Below are 21,067 nucleotides of genomic sequence, written 5' to 3'. Positions count from 1 at the left end.
CAACACTGTAGAAGCTCCAACTGCACACACTCCATCCATGCTTTGACATGATGCTATGAACACAATTTATATGTTATATTCTGCACAGGTTTGGGATTCCATTCCAATTCAGTTTGCTTTTATCACCCTCATCTGCAAACAGTTTTGGTTTCGAGTGTTCCAAGAGAATATTTCAATACCATAATGACAGCATCCCCAGACATACAATACATCCAAAGTGCGTGTTTATGCACTGCATAGATGAAAGCCAGGAGTGCATTGTTAGCTCTGTTCTGAGACATGAACAAACTATGGCTCGGAAGATTATTGGAAAATGGACTTAAAAGATCAACTAGAAGAGAAAACAATAGGAGAGGGATGGATAATGATATCTGAGAAATCTGAATAGAGATGTAGAGAAACATAAATTTTTAGAGGAGACAAGAAAAAGAAACATTTGCACAATTGTGAGTTTTCCAGGAATTACTGCAAATTTTAGCTGATTCACTGTGTTTTGGTGGATTAGTTCAGTGTTAGAGTCCTCTATAGGCTTAGCCCAAGCTCAGATAAAATACCACAAATGCAGCACAACAATGCAAGAGATTACATTTGTGGGAGTTTGTTTCTTTAGGTATAGGTAAGATATGAAATATAATACAGGAAATCTTGTTTGAGATTTCATTAGTCTAAAGGCTCCATAGATAAGAGTGGAGTTTACAGCACTTGGAAAGTTAAAGACGTAATTATTTTATCCTTCGACACAGTAGCCATGATATCTTTTGCATTTTTTGTTTTTTTCCAAAAAAGTTTTCATGCTTACTACATGGTGTATCAGAAAAAAGTACACTCAGAAAAAAAACAACATAAAACCAAAATGCAAAGACATTTTGAAAATCTGGTCATATGTGTTTATTGACCATGTAATTCTCCACTGATTGACACCAGTGTCCTGGGTCAATGTTCATGCTTCATTGAACAACACTAATTTCAATTGTGCAAAATAAAAGTTTTTTGCGCATGGAAGTGGAAGGGTTAATATGAGATCTGTTGACATGGATGACAAGTTCCATTGGTCTTTTACTTGCATACATATAGCAGGAAAAAAATAATTACATATTAACTCCCTACCACTGGTGTCAATCAATGGAGAATTACATGGTCAATAAACACATATGACCAGATTTTCAAAATGTCTTCGCATTTTGGTTTTATGTTATTTTTTCTGAGAGTCTACTTTTTTTCTGATACACACTGTAGAGGTTGTTATGAGTTTGTTATGAGGAGGTTACCCGTTGAAAGAGTTCATCTGCTTAGTAGGAGGTGGAAACATCTTTCCTAAGTTCTGACATAGTAAATATCTAAAGGCGCTTTCACATTTTCCGTATTTCCTTATTTCTTTCCGTATTTCTTATTTCACTTTTGGACTTTTCAGTTTGATCCAAACCCAGTTTGTATATATACTACCTACCCCAGACCCTGATGGAGACCAGTCAGTCTTGGTCTGACCAAGGTCTGGTTCATGTACATTGATAGTGAAAGGAATTTGCCTTATGCATAAATGTGATTTATTTGCCAATAATGTCTTTGCAACTTAAAAAATGCATTTTTAATTAAAAAAAAAGAAAAAGAAAAAAAATGTAATCAGCAGTTTGTGAAATCAAAATTTATGTATTTCCCAAAACATTTTATTGCGTTGAAAACACATTGACATTGTCTGAAATTTCTGGCCAGTTGCAGGACACTACTGCTGCTGCAAAAAAAGCAAAAGTGGAAAAATGGAGAACAGAAGTTAAAACATAGGTAAATTAACAACAAGATAACATCAGATGCACAGCCATCTATAAAGGGAGTCTCAGTACACTTGGACGATGACAGGATGTACAGTATTCCCAAATTATATATAATGTACTAACATATACATAGAAAAGGCTCAAGATTGCCTAACTTAAACCTTTAGTGCAATTTAAATTTTTAATAATTAAATTTCAAATATTCATATGTATCATATATATCATATACATATTTATATTTTCAATGTTTTCAAATAATTTACAGAATTTATTGTTTGTTTTTGCTTTTGTTGCCACTGGATACCCTTGTTCTTAGAGTTTACATTTTAATTATATTATTATTATTGTTATTGTTATTATTATTATTATTATTATTATTATTATTATTATTATTATTATTATTATCATTATTAAAATTCTGTTAGGTTTTTACTGTTTCCAGAATTAACTGTTTTTGCAACCATTAAGTCCTGTGTTTTCTCAGTTATATCACAAATGAGAACTTCACCTCAGTATATTCTAAGATTAAATAAAAGTTATAATTTAATAATAACATAAAACTTGTGTTGTGATAAAATTTGAAAAAAGAAATTTCTAAGATTAGGAAAAAAAGAAGCCTAAAGCTTAAAAAAAACCACACAACTTGTTGTTCAAATGTTTTTTTTGTCGCAGCACTTACATTCTGGGTTTACTGCTATGTTTGCCGAAAGGAATCATGATCAAAACTCCAAAATAAAACCCAAGTTGTAATAAATCAGGGGCATCCCTTAAGGATACAGCATACGGGAATAAATACAGCAAAGCTCTCATCTAGCGTACACAATAAAGTCAGTATGTTGGTCAGCTTGTCTCCCAGTGGATCCCGGCCACAGAGCTTCAGTTGTGTCTCCTCCTCTCATCTGCTCCCGGTTAGCAACATCTTGAACGCTGTACTGCAGCATGCTCCCATGTCATAAAACACACTGCTCCTCTTCGCACCATATCCTTCTCCCTGCCTCCCTCTCTCTTTACTTTCGTCTGGCACACAGGGGTGGAAGATGTTTTTCTCACTTCTCTCTCCTGTCTTCAACCACGGAAAAAGCAGCACGCGTCCAGCTGCATCTCAGTCCGGACATGAAGTCGTTTGAAAAATGAATGTCTCAATGGCATCATTCTTGTCTTCGTCCCATCCTATTTTTTTTTGTCTGCTCGTGAACGTGTGAAATATCTGAGGAGGCTGAGAACTTCATTACTTTGAGCCTGCCACCGAAACGCTGCAGAACATCACCTCTCAGTTGGTTCTGTCTAGCCCTGGAAAGCATCAGTACTAGAACTACTAGAAATGTTGCCCCCAACCCTTCCAATTCTCAGGGCCCAGTGAGCTATGATCCAGGGCAAGTGCTGGTAACCTTTAATCAGAGAGATGTATGGAGGGAGAACATTGGCTTAATGACAATTAACGCACGTAGCTACAAGTACTGGCCCTAAACGCTTTCAAATCCATCACCCAGCACTTAAGGGACACACCCCAATTCATAACCATCCTCCCTACAGTTTCTGCCTTTTGTCTATCCTGCATAAAGAAAGAGATGATGGATTGAACTCCTAATGGCATGTATTGCAATACTTAATTTCAATAATTATTAAGGTCTTAGTGGTTCGACTGATAACCCTCTATTGTTTCATCTATTCCTCTCTCCTCCAGAGCCTGTTGTCGGTCCACGACACGGTCGCCCAGAGGAGGTACGATCCTGAGCTACCTCCATTGCCTGATGACATTGACGACGATGAGGACTCTGTGAAGATCATAAGACTAGTGAAAAACAAGGAGCCTCTTGTAAGTTCCTCATCAGTCATCTTGAGAAATTACATGTTTGATTTGTGCACGCTTGTTTCCAGCACCTCCCAGAAATGTTTCATCAGCCTCTTCATTATTTATGGTTAACATCTTTATATCATTAAATAAATACTGCTATCTCGATGTCAAACACAGATTCCAGAATTTCCAAACACTGTCTTATAAATGAAGCCAATGCCATACATGCATTTGAGGTACTTGAATTGTGGGAATCTAACCCACAACCTTGAGGTTGTAAGCACACCAAAACCAACCACAATTACCATGTTCTTGGCCATGAGTATTTTCAGCCAGTCAAGGCTTGGTGTCTGTGAACAGCTTGCTTTCTATCCTGGTCAGTTATTGCTCTCTCATGTCCACGCTCTTCAGACGTCGTCCCAGACGTCAACAACCACTCGTCTGTCTCAGCGAGTCTTGGCTGGCGTTCTCCTTTTCACTCCACCCATCTACATCCTGGGTGTCTGTCTGCACAGTCCAGTGGCTGCCATTCCAAACATTCCCCTGGCTTTGTCAGCTAGTCAAGCAAACTGGGCCTCTGCAACCACACCAAACCTGATTGTTGTAGGTTTTCAGCTACACCACATACCTGTAATTTTTTGTAGCTTAGTTGCATGATTGTCTCATGTTGTAATCCCTTCATTCTTTTGACTGACCTCAGTGTCCTGCAATGCATAAACACTGCACTACTCCATTTCTCGATGTCCTGTCAAAGACCTCCGCCTGTCATCAGTGTGCTTTGTTGTGTGCTGACGCCCCGCCTATCTTTGATCAATGCCGGACATGTCGTGGCCCTGGCTGACTCTATTTTCACTTTGTGGTTTTCACCCTGACCACCATGTTGGCTTCAGGCCGGCGCAATCCTTCCACCACATCCCAGGGGGAAGGAGAACACACCTAAGCCATTTTTGGGCCACTGCCCGTTGCATGTTTCGTTGAGCTGCACAACATAATAATGTGGCTCAGAGGAATTCTCCACATTGTCGTGGCCGCTTCCTGCTCTGGCCTCTCCTGAGTCTGATGTTGGATCACTTTCCCCTGAAACCATAATGTGATTTACACTCAGTCCGGTTCTCTTAATCATTTTGCTGGTGTTATTCCATTACGCGACATGACTCGGTTTTTCTCTAAATGATTTGGCTCCCAAGAATATCTGAAACACACATTTATGATGTGTGATATTGTGTATCATTGCACGGTAATGAAGGTGTTAATTATATATGTATGTTTTTGCAGTGCGCTAGCGGCCGGGTTTTACTTCATAGGTTTTGAATGCAAACTTGTTATTGTGTGTGCAAAGTGTGCCTCCTGGGCTCTGTTTGGGGTCAATGCTGGGCCAGTTTTATAAATACTCCAGTCTCCTCCAAAGAGGTGTCATTCAGTACAGTATATCATTAGAATCACCGCAGTGGTGTTGCAGCAGTAGCAATTTCTACCCGTATATTAATTTCATTCCCTCTATTCATGCTTTGTTGCACAGCGATCTACAAATTTAGATTTATAAAAGGAAATTAAGTCTCCCGAAACATGTTAATCATTCCACAACTGTGAGGAATACACAAGTGAAAGAAAGCAAATTTCTGGGCAAGTGCTGTTGGGCATTTCATTCCAGTGAATACTCTTGCTGTCCTCTCAGTACCTGAAGAACCCACAGGTCACATCTGCTGCACATAATGTGTTGTGGTAGTAACTGAGGCCTTAAAGTGGTGTGGACAGCAGCAGGATTCCTTTGTGGGACATTTATGTCTTTTCTATTTTTTTTGGTTTTGTTTTATTTTTGTATGCTTCGTGTCAGTGATAAACCACTGCTGCTACTGTGGGAGAGTCGTCTCAAGAATTTGAAATGTGACAGTGTTATGTTTGTACTGCATGCACAAAGACGGACACAGTGAATTGCCTCCAATTACAGCCAGTTTCTGATCTTGGTTTGCTTAATACATTGGGTCTGTGTGTAAATTGCAGACAGAAAATGAATACATGTCTGTCAACCCTTTTCATGGAGCCCTAATCCTATACTAAAGTTCACGAATCAGTCACTTAGGATGAGTGTTAGGCCAAATTCATGTCACATTTTGTAGTTTCTGTGTTTAACGCGTGGTTGAAACACATCCTGAACTATGTAATTGCTCAAATGCAACCCTGTAGAAGCCAATAACGTAATAACTACCCATAATGTCATAACGACCCATAACATAATAACTTTGCCATTTTTAAAATGTAATAGGCCAATAACGGAATAACTGGCCAATAATGTAATAAATGTCCTGAACCGATAACGTAATAACTTTTGGCTTATAACGTAGTAACTTATTACGTTATTGGTTGGTTATTACGTTATTGGCCAGGTAAAAAAAAATTATTTGCAAATGTAATAACTGAGCCAATAATGTAATAATATATTAATATCACTGTATTTAAGTTTCATTTATTAAATATAACTGTGAGAAAATCTCCCTCACTCTCTCTACTCCCCCCCCCCTCTCTCTCTCTCTCAGTCCTGTCTGCTGCTCCTTAGCCTTTCAAGCTATCTCTGAATGAAGTGGAAGCACACGTTTACAAACATAGACAATGGTGTGATATGAAATATGTATGACATGTGTGACATGGAACTCTCTCTTGAAGATAGTAATTTTTTTCACGGTTAAGGATTTTTTTCATTCCCCACATTTGACCACTAGATGGCAATGGTGTGACATTGACTTTCTTCAGTTGTCCAAACTTCCTTTCTTCCTTTCTGTCACACATTTAAAGGTAATCAGTGATCCATTTCCTTTGGTGAACAGTTCACGTTGTGTATTCAAAGTGAACTGACTATACCTAGCTAACTGTTGACAGGTTATTAGCATCATTAACTATTACAGTTTGATAATATCAGGGGGTATAAAAATTTTTAAAGAAAAGTATGTATGTATGTATGTGTGTGTATGCGTGCGTGTGTGCGTGTGTGTGTATGTGTGCACACGCATCTGTATCTGTGTGTGCTTTAGCTGATGACTTCTGGTAAATTTTGTAGAACGGAATGGATAAATTGAATAGATAAAATATGGAACAAACCCTCAAAAATGTTTATACCCCCAGATATTATCAAATTGTAATAGTTAATAATGCTAATAACTAGCCAACAGTTAGCTAGGTATAGTCAGTTAACTTTGAATACCCTCTCAATTATGTTATATCCTCTTGCACTAAATAGGTGAGATTGTACGTGGTATATGCAAGAATTTCAACAAAATGAACTGTTCACCAAAGAAAATTCATCCCTGATAACCTTCCAACATGTGTGCTAGAAAGGAAGAAAGGAAGTTTGGACAACTGAAGAAAGTCAATATCACACCACTGCCATCTAGTGGTCAATTATGGGAAATCAAAAAAATCCTTACCCCTATAACACCAAATGTATCATATTTGATACAAGAGTTTTGATGCCCTCTATATGATCAGTGTGATTTTTTTTTCTTGAAAAACCTGATGTATACAATTAGATACATGCAATACACGGATAATCAACCAGGGGGGAGGAATTCTTTCATCAGTGGCCTATCCAGTGACACTGCAAGACTGCCATTAATGAGGACAGAGGCACAGGTGGGTTTTGAAGAACTTTGCCAATTTGGAAAAGGTTAAGGTCAGAAAACATTTTTTTTTTTTTTTTTTTTACTGAAGCATCAATAGGAAGAGTTACTGGATTGATGCAATGTGAAATTACTTAATATTTGTCTTTTTTATTTTTCAAGTAAACTATATAAATGTTTAAATTGCATAATTTGGTACATTTAGTGCAAAAAAATTAGATATGGGGGCTTCTATGAAACTGGGTCTGTTTTGGTATCTGGCACTTTTCCAGCTTTTTAGACCCAATAATAAAAGAGAAATGTAAAAATATTTCCCCCAGGATGTACCTAATGATGACCTCAGATAAATGCAAAAAATATGCCTTGCATATTTACTTCGATTCTCAAAATGTACATGTAAGAAAAAAAAAAAGATATTCCAAAAATAGTAGTGCGTAATTTTTGTGTCCTTTTTACCGGGTGACATGCTGATTTTTGTATGAGCGTGTCAAATAAAATGTATTTTATCTGAAAAAATGATTTGTTTTATCTTAGTAAATATTTATTTTTAAAACAGACCCAAAGTGCTTCCAAACTTGCTTCATAACAGTCTACATCTGGTTTGAATTTTTAGCCCTGCTTTTAGGACCAGTTTCATAGAAGCATCCATGTTCAACTTGCTTGGATTTAAAGAAAAAATACACATACTGTTTTTGTGTGTGCACGTGTCTTTTTAGTTGGCAAAAAAAATACAGTGTTGAAGAAGCATTGAAAATGATTATGCTATGATTATAATGATATAACTATAAGCTCATATGTGTACTGTAAGAAATGCCGAGTGAATCTCTATCTGAACAAGGACAGGAACTGTTCTCAGGCCTCCCACAATGCAAAATAAAAAGTTTGTGAACCACAAAATTAATAAAGATAACAGAAATGTTATGTCTTCCAGACTTCCACTGTGCCAGTTTCATTGGTGGATTTCTCATTGCTCAATGACAGTAGCACTGGAAAATGTTCTTATGTATGTTTGGAATTACCAATTTGTTAGATATGTTTGTGTTATATTATGTTTTTGTTTGTTCAAAAATAATAATATTTGAGAATTGAGATGCAATGTATCAAATATGATACAAATTGAAACTCATACATGGAAATTAGTATTTGATTTTTTTTTTTTTTTCCGTTGTTCAGAAGGACCAATAAAGGCTCCAGTTTTAAAGAACTGGAATATTCTGTCAGTGATTCAATGGTTCAGACTTTACAGGGTTAACAGTGAAAAAAAAAATTACTATTTTCAAGAGTGAGTAACATGTCATACATGTCATACATATTTCGTATCATACCATTGTCTATGTTTGCTAACATGTGCTTCCACTTTGTTTGGAGATAGCTTGAAAGGCTAAGCAGCAGCAGACAGGACTAGAGATCATTTTAACCATCAAGTTAAATAGACAAATACATGGAGAGAGAGAGAGATTTTCTCACAGTTATATCTAATAAATGAAACTTAAATACATTGATATTAATATATTATTACATTATTGGCTCAGTTATTACATTTGCAAAGAATTTTTTTTCTATCAGGCCAGTAACGTAATAACCAACCGATAACGTAATAAGTTATTACGTTATTGGCCAAAAGTTATTACGTTATCGGTTCAGGACTTTTATCATGTTATTGGCCAGTTATTACATTATTGGCCTATTACATTTTAAAAATGGCAAATTTATTATGTTATGGGTCGTTATTACATTATGGGTCGTTATTACATTATTGGCTTCAACAAACCCTAACCACTATTTTAAAATGGGTTACCGGTGACCTGGTGGGTGTAAACTGCTAGCTTGCTCTTCATTTATAAACTACTTTCGTTGAGAATGAAGTAAAAACTTTGCAATACTGCAGTGCTTTTTACCCAAAACTTGATGTTTTCAGTTACTCTAGAGTGTATCTTGTAGTTTGTGTAGCTGAAAGCCTTTCTTTAAACTGGGGGGGGGGGCTTATTTCAGGAAAATTTTCAGATTCAACTTTAGCCCAGATTTTCTCATGCTCCCATGTCTTGGGAATACAAAAATGTGAAAAAATTTCAAATCAAGCCCAAACCCCCCCACCCTCACCCTGAAAATGACTTTTTCAACCCTGAAAACGTGGGTTTTTTGGCAACTTTCAAACCTTCTTCACTTTTGATAAAGTACAATGTAGCAATATGCTCATGCTGGGCCCTTAAATGTTTTTTGTGAGACATGTCGTGTCTTAAGAGTGCTTTGCACTACAAAACGTGTAGTGTCAAGGTCAAATTATAGGTCAAAGGTCACCCAAATGATCAGAAATGCATATTTCATGGAATTAAGCTGTTAATGTGGATTCTTCAAAATGTCCGGCTCAGGTTCTCTCCTCATAGTACATCTATTGACCACAAACAACTTCCATTCAATAAGGCACATTAAACAAAACTATTTACTCAGTGTATTATTCACATAGACATGTCAAAAATAACAAATGGTAGTTTCACATGACTTTGTAATTTACATGTATATGTCCCATTGTGGGTGACACAGTGGTGCAGTGGATAGCACTGGTGCCTCACAGACAGAAGGCCCTGGGTTCGATTCCAACACCAGTCGACGGGGGTGGGACCTTTCTGTATGGAGTTTACATGTTCTCCTCGTGTCTGTGTGGGTTCTCTCTGGGTACCCCGGCTTCCTCCCACCACCTCCTCCCACTACCCGAACACATGCACTGAAAGTCTTATGGGTTAATCTAAATTGCCCATGGGTGTGAATTTGACAGTGATTGTTTGTCTCTATATGTTCAGCCCTGAGATGAACTGGCTAAATGTCCAGGGTGAACCCCACCTTCGCCCATAAGTAGCTGGGATAGGCTCCAAGTGACCTAGTGAGGATAAAGTGGGTTCAGAAAATGAATGAATGAATGTCCCGTTGCAATACTTGTAGCTCCATGACAATGGATTGTAATGTAGTGTTAGTGATGGGCGACATGGTGGTATAGTGACAGAAGGTCCTGGGTTCGATTCCAACACCTTTCTGACCTTTCTGTGTGGAGTTTGAACGTTCTCCCCATGTCTGTGTGGGTTCTCTCCAGGTACTCTGGCTCCTCCCACCATCCAAACACATGCACTGATAGGTTAATTGGTTAATCTATACCATAACCATAACCCAGAGGTGTGAATGGGAGAGTGATTGTTTGTCTCTATATGTCAGCCCTGCGATGAACTGGCGAAATGTCCAGGGTGAACCCCGCCTTCACCCGTAAGTGGCTGGGATAGGCCCCTCATGACCTTAGTGAGGATACATGGGCGTAGAACTGCATAGGGACACGTCCCTACCAATATCCAGCCACTACGGTGTGTTCCCTACCAATCCAACCGCTGTCCATAGTGTTTAGTCAGTGATTGTGGCACACAAAGAGTTAATAGTCGGTGTCTGTTAGAAGTCCCGCCTCTAACCTGATTATCATTCTCCAATTGGCTCTACAGTTTTGCTATCGCACATGTGATTGGCCATCCCCGCTGTTACTCCATCTACTTGTAAAAGCTACAGTTACCCACTAGTTGGACAGGACAGGAAAAAAAAAAAAAGTTGGTCTGGACAGGAGGCAGTTCATATCTGCAACCGCTTAGCGTAAGTTGTCAACATGTCTGCATTTGTTCTGCCTGGGTCACATCAGCTAGACATATTTGAATATCAGAGGTGTCATTTACATGTACATTTGTACATGTGTCTGTTTGCCTGCATGCGTGCATGCGTGCGTATGCGTGTCCGTGCATGCAGGGCCAGTTCGTGGCATAGGCTGATAACTGATAACATGAATATTTCTCATTAATTGTCTTAAAAATAAGGAAATGAGAGGAAAAAAAGCAAAAAACAAAACAACAACCCCCCCTGTAATTTCTCAGGTGAGCTCTCCCAGACCGGTGCTCACTGTGTGTGTGAGTGACAGAGACAGAGCTGAGCTGAATGACAGTCAGACAGGTGTAGAACTAGCATCCAGGTAAAGGTTGGGGAGTATATCACCATGAAAAGGCCTTCCAAGCCCTTAGCTGCACAGTTTAGAAGAGGAGAGAAAAGGAGGCAGAAAAGTAATCCAGTTATAGAGGGGTGTTACCTGTTATAATGTCAAAAAGGCTTTATGTTGCTTGCAACAGCTAGCTGAACTGAAATGAAGAGAAGTTGGCTAATAATGGAACTGTAGATGATTAAGTTATGAGATATCTGCTAAGGTGTGTGGTTTACTGCTGCTGAACTGGTTTATATAAGTTTCTATGTGGTTTATATATGTTTCTATCTGGTTTACTGCTGGTTGGCTGGTTTATAAATGTTTCTATATGGTTTACATATGTTTCTATATGGTTTACTGCTGGTTCACTGGTTTATAAATGTTTCTATGTGGTTTACGTATGTTTCTATATGGTTTACTGCTGGTTGGCTGGTTTATAAATGTTCCTTTGTGATTTATGAATGTTTCTATCTGATTACCTCCGCCAAGGAGGTTATGTTTTTGCCAGGGTTTGTTTGTTTGTCTGTTTGTCTGTCTGTTAGTGTGCAACATAACTCAAAAAGTTATGGACAGATTTTGATGAAATTTTCAGGGTTGGTTGGAAATGGGATAAGGAAGAAATGATTAACTTTTGGGGGTGATCCGGAAGAAATCCTGGATTCTGGATCACTTTGAAATTTTCGTTAACATTGTGGTAAATGGGGCCAAAATTTTCGTTTCCCAATATCTCGCTTAATTATTGACCAAAACTCATGAAATTTCACTCAGGAATTGACAATGGGGTCCTCTATCACATTTCAAAGGCTGATCCGGATCTGATCCAGAAGGCGGATTTTATCTCAATTTATATAAAAAATGGGGGTGCCCTTACTTTTTGGCCTACTGTGCCTTTAATATTAAAGGTAGAAATTTCTGACAAGCGCCATCGTGTAGCTCAGTCAGTTCCGCATCGGGAGTATGCCACCGGATTTCATGTAGCTTTAATACTTAAGGAGCTAGATCCAGAAGAAAACCCCCATTACAAGAAATGTGATTTTTATGAATAACTATTGAACTAATAAGGATATAATTATGAACCCAGTTGCTAATGGTATGTTTTCATGGTCAAGGAATCTTAAAATATAAGTAAAATAAATACGGGACTAATATTTATAGTGGAAATCACAATATGGGGGAATTGTGCAAATCTCATGCAATTTGACTCAGGGATTTACAATGGGGTGTTCTATCAAATGGCAAAGACTGATCCGGATCCTTCAAAAAGTTATGGACAGATTTGGATGAAAATTTCAGGAAATATTGATACTGGCACAAGGAACAAATGATTAAATTTTGGTGGTGATCGGGGGGGGGGCACTGATCTGCCTTGGCGGAGGTCTGCGCTCTCAGAGTGCTTTTCTAGTTTATTTATGTTTCTGTGTGGTTTACTGTTAGTCGGCTGTTTGATATATGTTTCTATATGGTTTACTGCTGGCTGCTTTGTGCATCTCCTCTCATGCTTCATGTATCTCCTCTTCGTGTGCACCCCCCCCCCATATGTATGTGTGTGTGTTTGTGTGCATGTGTGTGTTTTTTAAGGGGGGGGGGGGGGGCACCAAATTCATATCTTGCCTAGGCTGCCAAAATGGCTAGCACCAACTGACTATGATTGTTTGCTTGTTTGATCAGCTCTACATGACATGAAATTATGATCGCAAATGCAAAAAAACATCAACTTTCACGAGTGCTGCCTTGGAGCACTTTTGTGTCCCCACCAATGTCAGAATCAAACATACACCCTTGTGAGGATAAAGCGGGTTCAGAAAAGGAATGAATGAAGTGTTAGTGACTCCCACCAAAAGGTGTGCTAGTCTCGCCACACTAATGCTGGCAAATTCAAATGGAATGTACATGTTGCAATTCTTTGTCTCTAATGTGGCTTTGAAAGGGCCAAAGGCCTTGGTGGAAACCTGAGGGAAGATAACTTATGACATATTTGATAAAATGTCAGAACGGTATGAATAAAAAAAATAAAAAAAAAACTAGGCATTTTGGTGACCTTTAACCTACAACATGACCTTGACATTAGACTTTTCATAGTGCAAAGTACTCTTACGATACAATATGGTACTTACAAGATCATTAAATGGCCCATCATGAACATATTTATGCATTGCACTGGACAAAAGAGTGGAGAAGCTGTGAAAGTTGTGATTTTCAGAGTTAAAAAAGTAATTTTCGGGGTGGGGGGAGGTTTATGGATGAAAATGAAAAAAAAAAAAAAAATTACACAGGAGTGCTTAGAACATCTTGTTACATCAGAAAATCAGGGCTAATGTGGTATTTGATATTAAGCCCCCCGCCCCCAAACTAATTTATGGCCTGTAATTTGACATTTTAACCCATGTTGACCTCATACATCCTGCAAGCCTTCATACATCTCTGTAAATAAGATCTGCAGTAGAAGTGAAACCTGTGAATATACTGCCTCCTGTGAACTCCACAGCTGTTGTACAGCTCCTTTTTTTTTCAGTCTTCCTCCATTGCAACGCAACTCTTAAAACAGCCATACATTACCACTCAGTAATTGTTAAATATACATATATTGTACTTTTATTGATTTAACTTCCTTCTTATCTGTAGCTGTATTTCAAACTGACATAATATCCAATAAATAACCACCTCCTATTCTATAAATGTAGAATCATATCTCTACCAACCAGACTCTAGACTGTGTGGAAATTGTTCATCTAGTTTACTTTATTTTAAGAACCAGTTGAGCAGATAATTTCAATAAATAAGCAACTAATAACTACATAGTAAGTTTTTAGGAATCTACTTTGGTGGTCAAATTTTGAATTCTGTGTTTGTGGGAAATCTTGAAAGAGAGCTGGCTCTGAACAGACATATAATACAGCATGACTGTTCTTATCCTGAGACACCCTATAAAGTAAATGCATGTGATGACATGGCATTGATATGCATTTAAATTTCATATACCTGGTGTAAAATGACTGAGGCTGGGTATCATGGCCAATTTCCATAATCGATTCGATTTCGATTCATAAGGTTCTGAATCGATTAATCACGATTCAATTCGATTCAATATCAATTCGATTCAGTATTAATTGATTCATTCAGATTAATTTAGTGACACCAAAGTACAATTTTGAGTTGTAACCTGATTATGTGAGTACCACAGTCATGCAACACATCAATACTGGGATCAATATTGATATTAGAAAGGAATAAATCTGACATTTCAGCAGTAAGTAGCTGAATCTGCTCTGAAATAATGATCAGGACAGAAACATTGCCATGTTTCTACAGTGGATCAGAACGGACTTCATCGGGGGTGCACTCCATGATTGTTGGTCGGAGCGGGGCTGGGGTGGGTGCGCGCCCCATGAATGTTGGTCAGGGAGTTTGGGGGGGGGGGTTAGCATAGCGGTTGGACATTGTCGCTTTACCATTCCTCTAACTCCATACTCAGCCATAGGGGATAGTATGGATCCAAGTTATTATTCCAAGAACGACCAGCTTCCGCGACTCGCCGTGCGGCCAGTTCCTTCACACTGCGGGTTCGAGTTTGAGCCACCCTTCCTCCATGTCAGAACTGTCATGAGCAAGACCAAGTCTTCCCCAGGGGTTCGCAAGATGGAGCCGCCCCCAGTTCCGTGTACTCACAGTCCTGCTCTGAAAAATCGATTTCATCCACTATTAATCGATTACGCAAAATTAAAATGAGATCGATCTATGATCGATTAAATCGATTTTTTTACCCAGCCCTAAAAATGACCATAATTTTCCTTCTTTCTGTGTCATTGTAGAGGTAATTTTAATGTTGAAGTTCTGTACCTACCCATCTGCAGTACCCGTGGTCCCTAAATGCGGGAGTAATTGTCATCCTGTATGTCTTAAAATGGGAAACTGACCCTAATGAACACTGCGATCGTACATTAAGGAAGCGGGCAGCAGGTCAAATGTTCTCAGTGAAGTCATGGCCATTCTACTGACCAATAAAAAACCCTCTAATTGTGCCGAGTCCTCAGTTGCCGCTTCACCAAATTGGTTTAGAAGTGCCCTTTAACTTGCAATTTCACATAATCAGCCTGAAATTCTCAAACTTGACATCATAACAGCAGGGCTGTACAATATCTAATTTCCTCTCCGTCTTTACTTACTTCTTTTATTTTCTTGTTCTCTTTTGTACTCTGCTTTTGTCTCAATCTATAGTTCTGGATGGTGCTGGGAATGGGCTGCAGTTACCATGCAGATCCCCATTCCTGGTGACTCATCCATTAAGTTAATTGTGATTACTGTGGTGGATTGTATTCAGTAGCTCTGATTAATTGCTATCATTTCTCAGAGCGTGACTTCATGCCACATTTCAGTGAAACTATAAAAACTCTATCGTCCAGGACAACTTCTTTCTTCTCCCTCCTCTTTTTTTTCCTGTTTTCCCTACTCTCCTGCTGCTATCCCAAACCAGCTAATTTATTAGCTCAAGTGTCGGGACAATGAAATAACTGGGTTTGGAGAGCGGCATAAACATGTGTGCATACAGAAACATAGGCCCAGCCATGTCTTTTTATTGAAAGAATGTGTTATTTTGGATAAGGTTTCAGAACGGTTACGGTGGGGGTCTAAATTTGAGCAGAATGTTAGGGGGGTTGCGTCAGGGCTGACTTCAGCATGTGGCCTCTGGTGATAAAGGGCTCAAGTGCACACTCACTAATAAGAGAAATGTAGACAAAAAGCCAGAGTAAGCCAGAATGCACTGGTGTTACACAATTTATGTCCCCATGCCAAAAAAAACAAAGCCCATGAGCCTGGAGCAGGAGTAAGAGAAAGGAAAGGCCAAGAAGTCCATCTTAAGAAGTGTTTTCTCTGAATGAACTATAGTCATGTGCTGTATTTCTAAGTTTAATATTTGTAATACATTTTTGCAGTGCACAAGCCACAGCATCCCCTCCATAAACAATCCTCAAAAAATGGGCGCGCGCACATACCAAATGTCACAAAAGATGACTTGGAACGCTCACAGTAGGGTACACCACAGCTGCTCGGGTGACCATCAGCATAATGTGAGAACATTAGAGGCTGACAAGTCTACTGTGGCCAGCTCTGCTCCTCTCATTTGGATGTTCTCGAAGCCCTGCGATGATGCAAATGTAAATAGCAGACTTTGAGATTATCACTGCACACAGCCTGCTTTTTTCATGTTTGTTTTATACATCTATGCCACTCTGTCAAGTTCGCCTACTCTCATCACTGTCTGAGAGGCGTTCATGTACCCACTCAGTTCTTCTTCAGTTGTGCTCCCTCAATATGCCTTAGTTCTCTTTTTGGGTTTCACTATGGCTTGAATTCATTCAATATGTTTTTTTTTTTTTTTATTTGTATTAACCCCACTTTGATTTGTCACTTGTTTATTTAAATATTTGGATAACACTTTATTTAAGCTGTTATCAAGATATTAATGCTTCTAATCATTCAGCATCGTGACTCATGTTTGATCTGGTGTAGTTTAGGTTCTGTTTTAGCCACATGCTAAACACAGAAACTAGATGATGTTCCCTTTCAAATGAAATTATCTTAGAATCTCTGATAGAAGCACAACCCTAACCCAGAGTAAACATTAAATGAACTTTCACTTAGGGTTTAGGTTACATGAAGAAGACTGATGTTACCTAGTTTTGGCAAATAAGCTTCCATTGAAGAAATGGCTGTTTATTAGTAAGCTTTATCGTCTTGGTATGCACAGAATAGGCAGAGCAGGCTGTTTCTCCCTGTAACTAGTCTTAATGTTATGCTAAGATAGCAGGTTCTTCTGTAGAGCCTTTCCTTTTAACAAGTATTAGAGTTATATTGATCTTCGCACATTCAGGTGTTACTGATCAGTTTGTTGTCTAATGTAGGAGGTGATGCATTGAAAATCTCTGTACTGTTTGACCCTATGGATAAATATGAGGACAGTTTGAAGGTTTTTAGTTTTGGGGGTTTTACCTCCGCCAAGGAATGGCGGAGGTTATGTTCTCATCGGGGTTTGTTTGTTTGTCTGTTTGTTTGTCTGTTAGCAAGATAACTCAGAAAGTTATGGATGGATTTGGACGAAATTTTCAGGAAATGTTGATACTGGTACAAGGAACAAATGATTAAATTTTGGTGGTGATTGGGGGGGAATGATCTGCCTTGGCGGAGGTCTGCCCTGTCTGTGTGCTTTTCTAGTTTTTGTTTGTTTTGTTGTTTTTTTTTCTTAAACTAGTTGCACACCGCAAGAGCTCAAGCTCTTTGACACTCCAGGAGGTCTTTGAGAACATGGTGGCATCACAAGGGGAGGATGCCCTTCTCACAGAAGAGGTCAGGAACTGAATTGAAACATGATAGGAGCAGCCTGAAAGATGACTACCACACAACAGACAAGAATCATGATATAATCAATAATGAAACGGCACATGGTTTTTCAGGATCATCCAGCGTGGGACACAGACAAGACAAGGAGTAGTTTTCCTTCAGGATGTAGCAATGTCTTGGCTAATACCAAGGTTTCAACCTTATTGAACACTGGCTCTATACACGCGATTTGGCAACCTTAGCCATTTCCTTTTGCCCAAGATGAAGAGAGAACTGAGTGATGCTGTTTTGACACTGATGATCATGTCATCACTGCTATCAGATGCAGTTGTAGCTTGAATGACACCCTGAGTGAGACCCCCCCCCCCCCCCCCCCCCCCCCCCCCAAAAAAAAGCAAAAAACACAAACTGTAATGTTTTATTATATGTCCACAAAGGTCATCTAAAAATATAGAAAAAAGAACAGGATCTGTGTGGAAAAAAATAGTAATGTAATTTAAATTAAGTAGACAATAGGCCGACAATAGCCGATTGTCATGTGATGTGAGTAAAGTGCTCACATATTTCCAATTTGCCATTCCTAAATGAATGAATGATCCTCTTTAAAATCAATTTGCAGCAGAAGCAAAAAAAGGCTGCTGTTGTTCTCTAAATGTATCAGCCAATTTCTAACCATCTTTTCACCACTAACTAATGTCTTCTTGAAATATTGGTGGTGGCAACTTCTCCCATCACTCTCAATCCTATGGAAAACAGTCAGGTGGTGTCTTACTTGGTCCTCTGCGGAACCAACTCTTTCCAAATCCTGTTAGTCAGAGGTGAGGGCCAATTGGCAGCCATGGTCAGTTGACAGAGGTTCATGATCAGCAGTGGGACTCAGTGGGGGTTCAGCTCCAGCCATTTCTATCAGACAGCATATCGGCGCATTACTCAAAGCACGTAACAGTGGAATATAACACATAAGCCTACTCAGAAATTGTCAGAAATATTAAAATCACATAAATAGCTACTGTATGCTCAAAATGTTTGCAGGAAACAAACACATACACACACACATATGCAAAAAAACACCTGAAGGATCCTCCTGCTGGGGAGAAATGGAAACAAATAAGTCTTCATCCTCGGTATTAGACATTATTGGAGACACTGTCTCTGAGGACATAGATGGTGGATGTTCCTCAAGTGTCCAGATCATTCCAGAGGCCTATGTAGCTGAGGAGGTAGATGGCAAATTCTCATCCTGAGGCACTGAGATTATTCCAGAAGCTGAGGGAGTAGATGGCGGCTCATCCTGACCAGTGGCATGGGATGAATGATCCAAAATATTTTAAAAGTGCCCCTGAAAGTGCATCAAAAAGCAGTACATTATAACTCTGAATCTCTGATGCAAAACATCCATGAAGTGTACATTTAAATAAACATGCCATTGCATGCTATTAATGTCTGTCCTTACACCCTATTAATCTAACTTTCAGGGAGGAACAGGGCATACTCTCAGTGACAACTTGTTAAGATATAGGCTACCTTTATCACCAAACAGAGCTTTAGCAATTAGCCTAACAAATGTTTGTCTATGAAACTACTTCACATTGTAAATTCCGTTAGCGTATTACAGGACAGGACCCAATGATGTTAACCCAAATGATTGATACAAATAACTGAACTTGTAGCACTGTCTTGTTCCAGCACACATTGTGGTGAAATTATATATCATGTTTGTTAGTTCAGTTCAACCGAAATATTGCAGTAGTAGAGAATAGGAAGCATCATAGCAAAAGCTAACAAATGTAAGAGTTATAACTTGCCTAATTAACCTTAGCCCTATTTTCATGACATGCATAGTTATATGGAGAGAACATCTGCATACCTTAATCTTTTGCCTGTTTCTCCTCATCTTCTTTTCCTCTTTTTTCCAAACTGGGCACCTGAGAGGCCCAGAGGTGAACTGTCCCATCCGTCCCCTTCCCTTCTCTCAAGGCTTCTGTGCACATGCCACATGGCACAATCTCAGCAAGCAGGGGCATCTGCACAGCAGAGGGGGCGCCATTTAGCCAATTCCTTGCCACACTGTGATTGATTGACTCAATAGGCCCTTTTCCACCAAAACACCAGGAACTTTTATTACTGTGTAATCTGTGTGCTTTGCATTTCCATCACACCCAAAGTTCAGGGTAATTTATTCAAATCAGGCTGATGATATATGGGGGTAAAAGAAACTGCAGTACAGTTCACGTACATTCAGAAACTAAGCTCTTGCACAATAAAATTACACAGTACTTTAAGTGGACGGTTTGGGTGCAAGGCTTTGCTGGTTATTGAATCACTTAATCCATCTGGAAAACATTTCAAATTAAGTTAACCATCATTATATATCCTTAATTTCAATTTAAAAATGGTAGAATATGTATTTTCAACTTCTTAGTCATTAAACTAAATCAGGTCTAACTTTAAGTGTGATAGATAGTTCTTTTCATTTCTATTGTTTTATTGATATAGTCCAGGTTCAACCCTTAAATCACACAGATTTACTCAAATGCCTACATTTAATTCTACTGCATGTTACTTAAAAGAATACTTATACTTTACTTATATTTTGATGCTTTGTAAATGAACAGACAATATTTGGTTAGATTTTTTTTTTTTTTAATTATTAAAAATTGAAACAAAACAAAAGGTGCAAAAAAAAACAAGGTGCCTTGAGATTAAAAGGGAAACATCTATGAAAGGTTCAGGCTTCTGGACCAGTGTCTGGACCAGCTGGTCCATGACAGCCAGTCTGGAACTCCTTGGTCCCGCTCACTTTTTTGCTTTCCTACATAAAAAGTAATAAAAATGCAAAAATGAATAACAGAATACATGATGAAAGATTCCAGCTAGTATGATGTTACATGTGAAATGTCTTACCTGGGCCGTTGTAAAGAGCAGTAGATGATGGACGAGGGCACAAACAAGCCCAGGTTCGGAAAAAGAGGCAAGTCCATCCGGTCCATTTCAGGTGGAAATCACAATACATAAAGAATAATTCAGTGTTCCAATCATGGCGACAACACAAATACATCCAGTTCTGTGATTTGTTGGCTAATTTTACCCACTGAATTTCCTCCTCTGCAAAAATGCTCAAAAGAGCCTGGACCTCGTCATCCATCCACTTGTTATAACTTCTCTTTTGGTCCATTTTCCAAATGATCAAAATACAAAGCTTGTGGAAATGACAGTTTAGTTGACCAATCAGCGTTCTCCAGCACACAGCCTTGCCCCTAAGAATTCCAGGTAATCTGAAAAGTACTACCTCCCTACCAGGAACTTCCTTGGGGAAAGTTTGGGGGCAAGGGAAAGATTTTTATCTGGGTAATTTAGATGGAAACACACCAGGTTTTTCAAAGTTCAGGGTAATGCTCAAAGTGCCTGCAAAATTCCTACGGTGGAAAAGGGCCAAATGAGCACTTTTTTTCAAAGAGCTCATGGCCCCCCTCATGAAATGCCACCCTGGGCGATTGACCACTTCGCCTGTATCAGAAACTGCCACTGACTGCTGTGGACCACTCTCTGGAAGTCC

General features: G+C 38.9%; 1 protein-coding gene across 1 annotated transcript in view; it reads left to right on the top strand.

Annotated features, from left to right (window-relative positions):
- The window catches only part of LOC115411697 (MAGUK p55 subfamily member 7-like), a 134,262-nt gene that overhangs the window by 91,205 nt on the left and 21,990 nt on the right, over positions 1 to 21,067 (top strand). Inside the window, exon 8 of the mRNA XM_030123912.1 lies at positions 3,454 to 3,585. Coding sequence (XP_029979772.1) covers positions 3,454 to 3,585 — 132 coding nt within the window. The remainder of the gene's footprint in view (positions 1 to 3,453; positions 3,586 to 21,067) is intronic.

Source organism: Sphaeramia orbicularis, chromosome 20, assembly GCF_902148855.1.
Source record: "Sphaeramia orbicularis chromosome 20, fSphaOr1.1, whole genome shotgun sequence".
In the NCBI taxonomy this organism is placed as follows: Eukaryota; Metazoa; Chordata; class Actinopteri; order Kurtiformes; family Apogonidae; genus Sphaeramia; species Sphaeramia orbicularis.
Note: the sequence above shows the minus strand (reverse complement) of the source record. Positions and strands in the feature narration are given on the sequence as shown.